The sequence below is a fragment of the Macaca fascicularis genome, chromosome 9, assembly GCF_037993035.2.
Source record: "Macaca fascicularis isolate 582-1 chromosome 9, T2T-MFA8v1.1".
Classification (NCBI taxonomy): domain Eukaryota; kingdom Metazoa; phylum Chordata; class Mammalia; order Primates; family Cercopithecidae; genus Macaca; species Macaca fascicularis.
This window is the reverse complement of record NC_088383.1, coordinates 35,095,453-35,109,142: the sequence shown is the minus strand read 5'-3', so window position 1 is coordinate 35,109,142 and position 13,690 is coordinate 35,095,453. Positions and strand designations below refer to the sequence as shown.

The following is a 13,690-nucleotide window of genomic DNA, read 5'->3' as shown; positions in this document are numbered from 1 at the left end:
TAGATGATGGTGTTTTCTTGTGAGATTATCAATAGCGTATACCTCCCTCTCTTTCTTCAGTCCCCATTTTCTCTTTCTCTATGGGATTGAGTCTGTTCTCTTTGAATGCCTCCTTTTTCAGTAATCTGTATTGCATTATACTCTGCTTGTTCTAAATGTATGTTGCAGTTTAGAATTAGGAGCGAGGAGAACACAGAGCATCCTCTTTTGAAGGATAGGATCATCTATTTTCCCAAATATGGAAAAACGTATTTGTTGTATAATAGGACATTTGAAAGTTACAAATAAATTATATGTAGACTTGATAATATTGGAGCTTGAAAAAAACTAAATTTCATGGATCCATTATAAATTATGTGCCATCTGTAGAAAATAGGTCAGACTAGCCCGTGTGCAAAATGAGCTGTTGAAAATGTGAAGTTTTTCTTAATCAGTGTTCAGATTCCCACATTTTAAGATCAACTAAGATAAAATGATTAACAAATAATACAAACTGAAAATTATACCTAAATTTTTTAAGTGTTTTTCTTAATTTTTAAACTTCTGTTTACTAAACATATAAAGCAAACTTTTCAGGTTGCAGTGTCCACTCATCTGAACCTATGATACAAGCATATTTTACAAAGAAAATATACTCTTGAGCTCAGCTGGTAGTCAATATAGAGGTGACGTATTCTGAAAGATCACTGACCACTGAATTATTTTGTTATTTGTATTTGCCAAATGTAGAATGAGTTAACAGTAATCAACAAATTAATTTCCATATCAAGAGAACAACATAACCTTAACTAAAAAATCTCAGAATGGAGAAGAGTGGGACATAAAAACATTCATTTGTGTGAGATAAATATAAAAGCTAATCCCTCACAGTAGGATACTGGACTGATATTTTCCTCTCTTCCCTCCCTCCTGGACTAATGGAATAATAGTTTTTACTCATTGCAAAATCATTAGCTGATCCTTTAACTTAAGTCCCACAAAGCACTATATGAAAATGTCTCAACTTAAGTTTACAAAACATATCACTCTCTATTTTCTTTTGGCCACCTGAATACTTTCCCATTCCACAGGACAGTTTTCATTCCATAGATATTTATTGAGCATCTTATGTATATCAGAAAATGTGTTAGATCCTGGGGACATAGCAATGAATAAGACAGATGGCATGCATTCTACTGGACGACATATCACCTTCGTCTTTTAGAGACCAACTAAAATTTTTAACACCTTCTCAACGTTTTCCTTCACAGAAAACATTGAATGCTGTAGGAGGACTTAAAATGCAGAAATGGACTGAAGATCAGTGTCCTACTTTTATCTGATTCAGGTTATCCCTGTTGTTCCCCCCTAACAGTGACAAAGTAAACCTGTACCAGCCTGAAAATGTTTTGATAAAAGCACTGATTTTATTCTCTCTTGTCCTGTAAGAGACATGAAATTGGAATCCCCCTGAAATATCTCTGTGTCTTATTCACTTCTCCATATTAATTTGTGTGAATGAATATGATTTAAGTAAGGAAACAGCTGCAATAGACAGTAATAGACTTTAATATTCAATATTCCTTTTGGTATCATTTTCATACATTGCTGGTTATTACTATTTCTTAGGACAGCATAAGCTTATAAAGCAATTATATAAAAAAAAATCTTATGAGTACTGTGCTATCTTTGTAATACTAGCAAGAAGCCTTTTGTACTGATAGGGTTTAACTAAAGAATTACATGAAGACAGAAGATCTCAATTCGGCTTCCCATAAGGCATAAGACATGATTTTTCTGCTGTTGTACTTATGTATTACCTTTGGAAAACCTTCTCCTTTGCACACTGGGAGGGTATGTGTAAATTATTTTACAGTAAATATTGATATAAGCATAGGGCATCATGCTGTCCTGAACAAATCTCAAGCCAGAATAATGTGCTGAGTTTTCTTTCTAGGTCTTTTAATCAGCCGTATAGTCCAGTCTTTGCCAATCAGAAAACTGTATTTTGCTATCTCATCTTTAAATCCAAGGTTTGCATATTTAATTTCAAGTTAGGGAAGGTAAGAATGTGTAAAAGAAAATCTTTTGTTCTTTGTCACATTTTTCTTTCTCTTATACATGGAAGTGCTATGTATTAATATGTTTTCTTTATTTTTCACTTTTGTAGAGACAGGGTCTTGCTATGTTGTCCAGTCTGTTCTCCATCTCCTGGCCTCAGCCTGCCAAAGTGCCGAGATTTCAGGCATGAGCCACCTCACCTGGTCCAATATGTTTTCTTTGAATTTATTTGTCAGCTCCCTTCACCAGTTATTGTGTTAAAGCCCTGTATTTCCCTAACATTAGTCCTGACAAGACACATTGGAGAGATTCTCCGGGAGCTATTTCTTAGCCTATTTTGCTTGGCCTTTCAGGAATATGCAGGCACTATCTCATTCTCAAAGTGTCTCCTATCTACTGTCTCTAGTTTTCTGCTACCATACTCGGGGTCTTCTCTAAAGTTTCCTCTTTTCTGTCTGTTCTTTCATTGTTCCTGTCTCTCAGAGTTCCTCTGGGTCTCCCGGGTTCAAGTGATTCTCCAGCTTCAGCCTCCTGAGCAGGTGGGATTACAGTCATGCGCCATACCCAGCTAATTTTTTGTGTTTTTAGTAGAAATGGGGTTTCACCATGTTGGTCAGGCTGGTCTCAAACTCGCGACCTCGTGATCTGCCCACCTCAGCCTCCCAAAGTGCTGGGATTACAGGCGTGAGTCACTGCGCCCTTCCGGGTCTCTTTGTTTTTAACTCTGCTCATACTCCCTAGCTGATCTCCACTCCATGGTCCTCTGAAACCACTTGTTAGGATGAATACCATCATCCTCTTTCCAGCTCACAACTCCACTCTGGCACCAGATCCCACTGTCCACCTGCCTAGGGAAATATTTCCTGCTCTGTCTTATGGGCACCTAATTCACAAGGGATCACATTCTTTCTGTTGTAGAAGGCAGAGATCTGGGGTCACCCAAATGACCCTCTCAATGCTGTCAATATGCCTGTTGCCTGTTGCCTCTACCTCTAGAATTTCCCTCTTTTCTTTTTTGGAGACAGAGTCTCACTGTCTCGCTCTATTGCCTAGGCTAGAGTGCAGTGGTGCAGTCTCAGCTCACTGTAGCCTCGACTTCCCATGCTCCAGCAATGAGGCCACCTGTCTCCCTAGTAGCTGGGACCACAGGCATGCACCACCGCACTCAACTAATTTTTTCTTTAAAGATGGGATCTCACTATGTTGCCCAGGATGATTTTCAACTCCTGGGCTCAAGTAATCCTTTGGCCTCAGCTTCCCGAAGTGCTGAAATTACGTCTGTGAGCCACTGCGCCTGGCCTAAAATCTCTCTTCCCTCAGCTGCTCCTGTCTCTCCCCTCTGCCACTGCCTGAGTTCAGACCTCATCCTCTCACCAGGCTCATTGCTGCAGCTCCCTGAGGGGTTTCTCTGCAATCAGGCTTTCTCCCTCATTCCATTCTCTGCACTGCAGTCAGGCAAATTTTTCTACAAAACACATTGATCATGTCAGTCCCTGGTGAAACCCCTTTGGGAGCTTTCCACGTCTCCAGGATCAACCAGTCTCCATTGTGGGGTCCACTGGGACATGCCTGATTGTCATCGGTGCCCTACAGCCCCTGCAGCACCTCTGCTCCAGCTACTCAGTGTTTCTGGTAATTTCTCAGACATGGGATGCTCTTTCACACCTCTAGGTCTTCCACTTGCGTCCATCTGCCCCTCATCCTAGCAAAGGCTTACACAGTCTTTCATTTTCCATTTTCTCTTCCAATGTATTTTCATAGCCCCATGTACTCCCCTCCACCCAGCAGCTGTCACACTATCGTGATTTCCTCTTTGATTTTCTTTTGCTGGAATTGTGGATTCTGAGACTGCCAGGACTTGATCATCTACCACTTTCCTATGTATCCATCGCTGGTATCCAACCCAGGCCTGACCCATCAGCACAGGCTGAATGAGGAAGAGCAACCCTGGAGAGTCTGGCTGTTTAAAATTTTTTTTTGAGACGGAATCTCGCTCTGTCACCCAGGCTGGAGTGCAGTGGCACCATCTTGGCTCCCCATAAGCTCTGCCTCCCGGGTTCACGCCATTCTCCTGCCTCAGCCTCCCAAGCAGCTGGGACTACAGGCACCCGCCACCATCTGGCGTTGTGTGTGTGTTTTTTTTTTTTTTTTTTTTTTTTAAAGAAAAAGAGGTCTTGTTAGTGTTAGAAACTGAAATTCCAAAGTCACCCTCAGACAAGGCAAACAAGATTAATTTGGAGGCAGTAATTCTTATTTCCTTTGCTCTCCTTCTTTCCATAGATCTAATGGTCTCACCTAACTACACTTAAAAACATTGTATAAGCAATCATTGTTTGTTTTCTTTTTCCTTTCTTCAAAGAAAAAGAGATGGCTTCCCATTGTTTAAATCCCTTAAAGGATTGTTTCACTTTTTTAGAGAAAAACTGAGTCCTGGCATTCTTTTACATTGTTTCAGTTTTGGAATATACAAAGCAAGAAGAGAAAAATTGTTTTCACTTACTCCAAAGGACACATTTGTTGAAGACTTTTAAACAAGTCTGGAGGGGAATGCAAGTAAATACCAGGCATCATTCCTTGAGTGTTGAAAATAGCCTCTATATAAGAATTATGCTGATTTTTAAATATTTTAAGGAAATTAATATTTGTAGAAATTACTGTAATTTAACATAACTTCCAGGCATTTTATTATATCCATGTTAGAAGTGATTTTATATAAAGCTTTTTCTTAGTGCCAGTAGAGAATATCGTCAGGTGAGCTTTCTGTCTTAGACCTCATATGGGGGGATTTAGTCATCAAGGACTTTAAAATGAATTCTTTCTCTAGGCTTAATCCTCTTAAAATGGGAAAGGTATGTTAGAATAGGAAAGGGGCCAAAGGTATCATTTATGAATCTCTTCATTTTCTGTATTAAGAAATAAATGCAAAGAGGTCAAATGATTTGCTTTAATGGCTGCAAGGCCAACATAGGTGGCAAAGTAATTTAGAAGCAAAATGTCTGTTTCTCTTACACAAGTGAGTGGATCTAATTGACTGTGATTGTGTTGTTCAGGCACTTTATATCCCAGTTGCGTTGGGAAATACTGTACAATAAAAGCATGGGCTTTACAATCTGATGTAATCAGTGAAATTCTGGTTCTGCCATGTGCTGACTTGAGGAGCTCACCTGACATTTCTGATTATTGCCATTGCCCTCATGGGGGTGTGAAGGAAAATAAATGTGGTTCTGCTTGAAAAGAGAATGTGAAACTGTACCCTAAATCTTCCTTCACTCTCCTCGAAAACTAAAATCTGTCTCTTCATTAGTTGCTTTGTGTTCACCTGTCCTCTGGAAGCTAGTATTTTCCAGAATGTATATTTGTAATCCAGGTTAAATGTCTTTTAATTTCAACATCATGCTGTGTCCTCAGTTTTAACAGCCTGTTTCCACATAATGTAGTGTGTTTTAAGGAAAATATGACTCACTCACTTTTAGGAATGAATTTATTAATCTATTCTGCCAGTGCCTGCTCTACGCTAGGCATTGGGGATAAATACAACATGCTAAAAAAAAAAACCTTGAAATATTGAATAATATGATCTTGCCAATCACCAGTGAGAATCCAGTTTTAGGTTTGCTGAAGGGGGTTAAGGCCATTCCAATACGAACTTTTCAGTGTTTCTAGTGGAGATGGTGGGATACGTTTTCTTTAGGTGAAGGACACTATTTGACTTGCTGATGCATACTTAAAACAAACGGAGATTTTATTAAGCCCCGCAGATAAATTCACATGAATTTTCATTATTCACTTAGCTTATTATTTCCTTTGGGATAGTGACCACAACATGAAATAAAGGCCTGTTCAAAGAGTTAAAAATAAGATTTTTTTTTTTTTTTTTTTTTACCTATGGTAATATATTTCCAAGTTACTGTAGCAAAAAACGATATCACTTTACACTCCTACAAGTGTGGGTTATCTTGCTGCAACCTAAAGCTATTTTTGTTCTTTAATAGGTAGAAAGACTTTCCTTGGGATGGAACTGAGGGGCCAAATAGCCACTGCTACAGGGTACTGTATTTAGCTGGAGTCAAGAAAATTTTTGCATGTTAAACCACAGATAGACAACAAAATGAAAATTGCAGTTGTGCTTACTTTGGTTTCTTCTAATGAAGCTTAATTTTTTTCCCCTTTGAGATGGAGTCTGTCTCTGTTGCCCAGGCTGGAGTGCAGTGGCGCGATCTTGGCTCACTGCAACCTCTGCCTCCTGGGTTCAAGCAATTCTCTGCCTCAGCCTCCCAAGTAGCTGGAATTATGGGTGCCCACCACCACACCTGGCTAATTTTTGTATTTTTAGTAGAGACAGTGTTTCACCATGTTGGTCAGGCTGATCTTGAACTCCTGACCTCGTGATCCACCTGCCTCGGCCTCCCAAAGTGCTGGGATTACAAGCGTGAACCACTGCACCCAACTGAAGCTTAATTTTAATGAGGTTTCAATATAAGGAACCTGCAAGGGCGTGAGAGCAGTCAGGGGAGCAGAGGCCAGCCATTCTCCCAGGACCACTGGGGTTGCCTCTCTTCCTCAGTGCCACTGGTGCCCCCTCCAACATTTCCTAAGCTGGTGTTCTTGCAACAGCAAAAAATCACCAAAAGATTTAAAACAAAACTGTAACCCCAATCAGTTTTTTTAAAAGAAATTAAAAGCCATTGTATCTTCTGTTAAATATTTATGTAGTCAACTATTGATGTCTTCATTTAAATCTGTCTTTTGAGATGCAAATTAAACATGGGTAGAGAGGTAGGGGAGGTGGAGAATCTTTCCCATGAAAATGTTCAAGTGCTTGGTTTTTTTCTGAACAGATGTCTTACTGTTTTTCTCTAGAAAACATGCATGTACTACTTTTTAACAGAATTTTTATTTGGCTTTATAAAATTTTAAAATAGCCTTTTGGGATACTTAGGGATGTCTCAAGAAGTTTTATAAAGGTTTTATCATGTAGAACATTGCAGCATTATACAGTTCAATTAAATACATTTTTCAGGCAAGCTTCAAGATATGTTTTTGATAAATTGTTTTAGAGTCTTATATAGCAAGTCTTTATGTAGGTATACTTTTTAGTGTGTGTGTTCATTGAAAAGCCATACTTGTTCTTAATGGTATAGGGTATTCGTTTTATTAGCTTTTTTTTTTTTTTTAAACTTCTCCAGAGTCTCGTGGAATTTAGGCATTACATTCTTTTAGAAACTGTTCTTTTATTTCTTTACATCAGAGACCTTGAATATTTAATTTACTTTTCAGTAAAGCTGTCAGTTGTAATCTACAATTTAAAAAAAAAAAAAACCTAATAAAACAAATCCTCATTTCACAATTTAAACCTTATTGTGTCTAATTCACTAGAGCTGCAAGTTTATTATTCTCCTGCAGTTTGACGTGCCTCCAATTGTAATTGTGTTGACCCTTCAATGCATTAAATCTCCCCAGTGCTTATCAAACTGGGAGAGATAAGTCTACAATTCGGAACTTCATTAAATATCTCATTTATATTAAACAGATGATAGCTTCTAACAGAAATAATAATTTGTTCAGCTGAGGGAAGTGCGACAGTTGTGATTTCATGTGTGAGATGAGCACTTTCTCTCTTGCTGTGCTGTGTGGTGCTGCTCTCCTGCCCACTCCCCCACATTGGCCATCCCTGACTGGCTAACACCAAAGCATCATACCATCCTTGTGGCGAACCTCAGAGCCTGCGTCGTGAGGATTGTAGTTAAATGTACTTTGTTCTTCCTTAAAACAGATTTTTTTGAAGGCCTTACTAATGTGAATTTCTTACTATATTATTTTTATGTAAAATATGACTTATCAGACACAGCTAACTGTTTAAAGAAATGCCCCATACCATTTTAATTTATTGTCATTGAAATTGACATACATTCATTGCTTATTTATTAGATTGTATATGTTTTTGAAATCCTCTTTGTGTGCTTTATTAGAATATTTGATCCCGATTTTCATATTGTTCTGCACACTACTAAAGTGATTATTGCAGCTGCTGTCTTAAACATTACAGTAAGATAATACCATGATTATTCTTAATTTCTAGCAGGAGGAATTTAAAATCAGTGTGTTGTTCAAGACACGTGAGCTGATAAATAGAGTCTTTAGGTCTTGTAGAGTAGGTAATAATTCCACCAGCACACATGGAAAAATGTGTGCTAATTGTTAGATGTATTTACATACCATAAGTATAAGATCTGTAGCTAAATTGCAGCTTCCATTCTGATAAAGCACACCTTTTATAGAGTAACATCTAGTAAAGAATTCTGAATTACACTGTAACTTAAATTGACTTAAACAGACACTAACAGTCAAATTTGAAAAATAAACAGCAAGCTCTGATTTTTAAAAAGCCTTAAATATACATATTTTTCCCTCAGTGGTTGAAATCTGACAGAACTTCATGGGAGGCATGGTATAAAGTGGCACAGAAAGGTGGTCATTAGGCAGAGCTGTCATCACAAATTATTTTGGTACGGGGTGAAAAGTTCTAGTTCATTTGGTACCCTGTTGGATACAGGCCTTGGGCAAGTTGTTATAATTCCCCCATGCTGCTCATGGGCCTCCAGGTACTGATTTTTCTTTGCCCCCACCCCCCTTACTCTGTAGCTAAAGTCACCTGGGAGCCCCCCTGGACCTGAGCTGCCCGTTGAAACAGCGTTGGATGATAGAGAACGAAGAATTTCCCATTCCCTCTACAGTGGGATTGAGGGGCTTGATGAATCGCCTAGCAGAAATGCTGCCCTCAGTAGGATAATGGGTGAGTCAGGTAAAACTCTGTTTATCACATCTTATTTTGATGTTTTCATTGGTTTACTGAGAGGTTATTAGTGTAATATTAATGTAAATAAAAATATAATGTTTTCAAGACAAAGGAGAACAGGTTTATTAAAATCATTCAGGAAGTGTTCATGTGAAGAGGTAAATCAACCCATTGATTTAAGTGACTTGTAGATCCTGTAACATGAGGAAAGAACCAAAAAGAAAGGGATCATATAGAAATGTTTTCCAGTGATCAAGATATTCTTTACTTACTTGAAATAATAAGTGAAGCTATGTTTAAAAAGAAATAAAAATTTACTGGCTTATGGCAAGAAGGATTCAAAAGTTACGTATCATTCACAATGGTACTGCCTGGAGGGGGAGAAAAAATATGTATATATAGATATGTGCACACATATGTAAAATATTCACATGTATTTGATTTGTATTTAATAGGATGTTACTGTATTTTAATTGTATTTTACTTTTCCGAAGCCTTAGTTTTAAAATCCCGAAACTAGTCTTCTGCATCCTTTGTTTGGATTCAGTACCATCCTATCTGCATGGCTCCCAGTGGGTAATGAGGTTATTAGCACTTGCTTTGCAGCAGTTCAGCTTTCTACTAACAGATCCAGTTAATAAAGACTTGCTTTGCCACAGGAGTGGTTGGATTTACTGAGTTGCTCATCTTGGGATTAGCTTGTGAGAGTTTTCAAATTTAAAACACAAGAAGTCATTTTGATTAAAGTAACACCTGACATAAAGCACTTTTATTACTGGTATATTTTACAAGGCTTTCATTTAAAGTAAAACCCTAAATTTAACTCTATTTCGAGTACATTTAATGCAGATTTGGTATAATTCAAGTTTCCATTATGGAGCCTCATTGAAACAGTAATTTATTCATCAGTGGGTGTTTATGGAAAGTCTGCTATTGGCAAGACATTGTGTATATACTTTTGCTGTAGATACAAAGATGAGTAAGAAGCAATCTCTGCCTTCAAAGAACTTTCTACTGGGCATCATCAAAAACATACATAAACATGTCTAGTAGAATTGTCTGTTTTTCTTCCTCTAATCTCTCTAGCAAATTGCTGAATATGTAATTTCTTGTCTTGTTACTTGTGGAACTTAGACAAGCCAGCTTTCTGGTTTTACTTTGTCAACATTTTTCTTTTTACCTGCTTGGCATAAGTGAACATCAGGGAAGAGTGCCACACCTATTGGGTTGAACACCTGTAGGTGAAAGGCTTTGTACATAGTTTCTCACTTTTAAATCTTTGCTTATTACTTACCACTCTCTTCACTGCTGTTGGTTTTTCCGTACTTTCTTGGCTTTGGTATAAAACTTTATCTTTGTTAAATTATCTTTTTATTGATGAAATTTCAGTCCCCTTTAGAGAGAAAGAGTGTGCATGTGTCCCTAGATAATGTGTGCACACAAAGTGATATGCTGTAATTTCCCCTTTATTATAGGAACATAGGACTTGCCATACTGAATCAGACCATTGGTCCACCAGTTCCTGTAACCTGCGTCCTGCCTCCAATCCCTGATGCTTCAGAGGAAGGCGAAAAACTAAAACTAAAACTCAAACCAAAAAAAAATCCCTAAATTCAGCTAGTGACCTTTTGAAATGCTGTATATATGAGTTGAAGAGTCATTCATTTTCTTCCTAGTCTGTTGCCCTGATTTTGTTAGCTACAGCTTTATTAGTCCTCTTCAGTTTGCATTATAGTTGACATTGTTTCCTCTTCCTTCTGCTAGATATGTAATGAACTCTTAATACTCCAGATGCTTCCTCAGGGCAGTAACTTCTCTCCCAGTTCTCTGTTTTGTGATGTGTATGTCCTTTTACCACTTTGGGCTGGGGATGACAAATGCATTACTATTTAAGGGTAGGCTAAGTTGATGTTTTTGTGATTTGGATATTTTCTTAAGATAATTTTTTACAATTTGTACCAGAAACTAGGGATTCTAAATAGTTTTACCCTGACAAGTGTATATGCGTATTTTGATTCATCTTGTGTTTTGCAAATCTGAAAATTCCTCACTCTTCGTCAGTCCTTATTCTAATATCATTGGCCATAATAATCAAATGCGATTTGTGATATAGTTACCACTTAAAGTTAGAAATCCTGTTCAAGATGTTACCTTGCAACAGAACGCCCAAACAGGGCATTAGGAGAGGTATGGGGCACAAAATTTAAGAAACTTGACAAATCACAGTTTCTGAACCAAAATTTGGATGTATGTTTTTCTGAGTCATGAATTCCGTAGTTCCAAAGACATTAGAACATTGGATTTCCATTCCTCTAAACCAATAACAACAGGAATTTTTTTTTTTTTTTTTTTTTTTTTTTTTGAGACTGAGTCTGGCTCTGTCGTCCAGGCTGGAGTGCAGTGGCCGGATCTCAGCTCACTGCAAGCTCCGCCTCCCGGGTTCACGCCATTCTCCTGCCTCAGCCTCCCGAGTAGCTGGGACCACAGGCGCCCGCCACCTCAGCCGGCTAGTTTTTTGTATTTTTTAGTAGAGATGGGGTTTCACCGTGTTAGCCAGGATGGTCTCGATCTCCTGACCTTGTGATCCGCCTGTCTCAGCCTCCCAAAGTGCTGGGATTACAGGCTTGAGCCACCGCGCCCGGCAACAACAGTATTTATTGAACTGCACATTATCTAGGCATGTGGAAATTCCTCAGACTGTTTGGTTAATAATTGTCTTCTAAATGTTTGGAATCACTCCTATGTAGACATTGGTGGAGGTGAAGGTATTTACTTCATGATCTGCTATGATACAAAAAGAACTTTGTATTGAAATTCTGGCTCATTACCTTAGGGAGTTATTAATTTTGTGTTAACAGGTTGAATTTTCATATGGAATAATCAATCCCCTGTGTAGGACTCTAGGCTGCAGGGAGCTTTGAGGCTTTGTGATGCATTCCTTTGTGAACACATCCCTGGAGAAAGGCTTTTAAAAGCTATACCCCAAAAGGAAGAGCTTCTAGAGTTGGAAGGATGTCAGATGCCATCAGTCACACTTTCCCACTTAACAGATGAAGGAACTAAGTCCTGATATCCCAGGATGTTTTTTGTTTTACTTTGTTTTTGGCTATTTCCTTTTTCTAAAAATAGCCTTCTCTAGGGAATGCTGAGATCTTCATTCTTTATTAGTATCAATGTATAATTATCTACATCTGTAAGCAGATATTCGAAAGTCTCCATATCTTGTTCTATCCTGGCACCTACGGTGACTAAAAACATCAAAGACGTTAAATCTTTGAAAACAGCCTTCAAACCACGTACTCCAACCGACTTACCTTATATGTCGGGGAGTTATGGAGCAAATAAATTAAGTAACTTAACAGAAGCTGCACACTTTCTGTACTTCTGAACCAAAATTTGGATGCATGCTTTTCTTTATCATGAGTCACACCTGATTAGGATTTCCTTAGCTTTTATTGGGGTCAGCCAGGATTGTAACCAAAGGCAAGATTTCTCTGTCATCTCTTTTGACAGAATTCCCACTATCATGGATTTTCTAATAGTCCTGAACATTTATCAGAAAGTAATCTGTAGTGGGCCTGCCTGCATAGGATTCTTCCTTTGAAAAGCCTTAATTTTTCTAATGGTTGGTCTCTCTTAACTAACAATCAAAAACAGCAACAAGGCAGCTGGGCACAGTGGCTTATGCCTGTAATCCCAAAACTTTGGGAGGCCCAGGCAGGTGGATCACCTGAGGTCAGGAGTTCAAGACTAGCCTGGCCAACATATGAAACCCTGTCTCTACAAAAAATACAAAAATTAGCTGGATGTGGTGGTACACACCTATAGTCCCACCTACTGGGGAGGCTGAGGCAGGAGAATCGCTTAAACCCAGGAGGCAGAGTTTGCATTGAGCTGAAATCGTACCACAGCACTTCAGCCTGGGCAACAGAGTGAGACTCCATCTCAAAAAAACAAAACCAAACTAAACAAAAAACAGCAACGAGGATGATCGGCATAACTAATTTAACCAGCACATCCATTTCATACAAGACATCACACGTTGTCATTTGTAAGCCTGGGACTTTAACTTTTTCTCAACTTTTTTAGCTGAAAAATTTTTCTTTTTAAAACAAAACTGAAATCTGTTGTATCCATTTCAGAATTTATCTCAGTAGTTTGTATATTCATATATATGTGGTGAGTTTAAGAAGACGTTATATTTAGAACATTTTTATCTTGTTAGCAATTTGACATAGAAAAATGGAACATTAATGTTTTTATTGTGAGTAATGTCACTGGCACGGTTTTCTTCTAGTATCATATGTGGTGTTACCTTCTATGTAAATTTACCAATGAATAAATGTTTAGTGAACAAACATTTTGTATTTCCTTGTTTCACTCCTTTACAAGATACTGACTAGTTTACTTACTTTGTAGGTCACTAGTTAACTAGTTGAAGAAAGAGGAAAATTAACCTATCAAAAATAAATTGAAGCCTTCTGAAGTCATAGAAGATTTCACATTTATGATGTGCCAACTACTAGCAAACATAATTAAGGGGTCGTTGTATTGTCTTGGTGGAGCTTAGTAGAATATGTAGTTAAGTTTTTTAGCTGTCCGTTACCCTGGTATAATCTTGGAGCCATAACCCAAAACTATATTCCTGGCAAGCATGTTAAGAAGCAGAAAATAGAAATTTTCAAATCTTGTGAAATGTTAGCCTTTCAAATCATGGGTGAGAAAAAAAAATGCTAAATTATTTTCTTACTATGAGGAAGATTTCTTGCCATTTATTTATGTATACAATATTGTATCACAACAGTTAAGGTACAATATTTCTTCTCAGAACAACAGATTACAAAAAAAAAAATC

The 13,690-nt window shown here is 37.9% G+C and overlaps 1 protein-coding gene across 50 annotated transcripts in view; it reads left to right on the top strand.

The window, feature by feature from the left end:
- PARD3 (par-3 family cell polarity regulator) overlaps positions 1 to 13,690 on the top strand; it is a 717,421-nt gene that overhangs the window by 469,315 nt on the left and 234,416 nt on the right. For 30 of the 50 annotated variants that reach the window (XM_045361920.2, XM_045361921.2, XM_074001408.1 and 27 more), the window contains one exon: positions 8,683 to 8,833. In XM_045361920.2, coding sequence (XP_045217855.2) covers positions 8,683 to 8,833 — 151 coding nt within the window. Of the gene's footprint in view, positions 1 to 8,682; positions 8,843 to 10,311; positions 13,195 to 13,690 lie in introns of those variants that run through there. The other 20 variants (XM_045361917.2, XM_074001404.1, XM_074001395.1 and 17 more) reach the window with 2 other exon arrangements.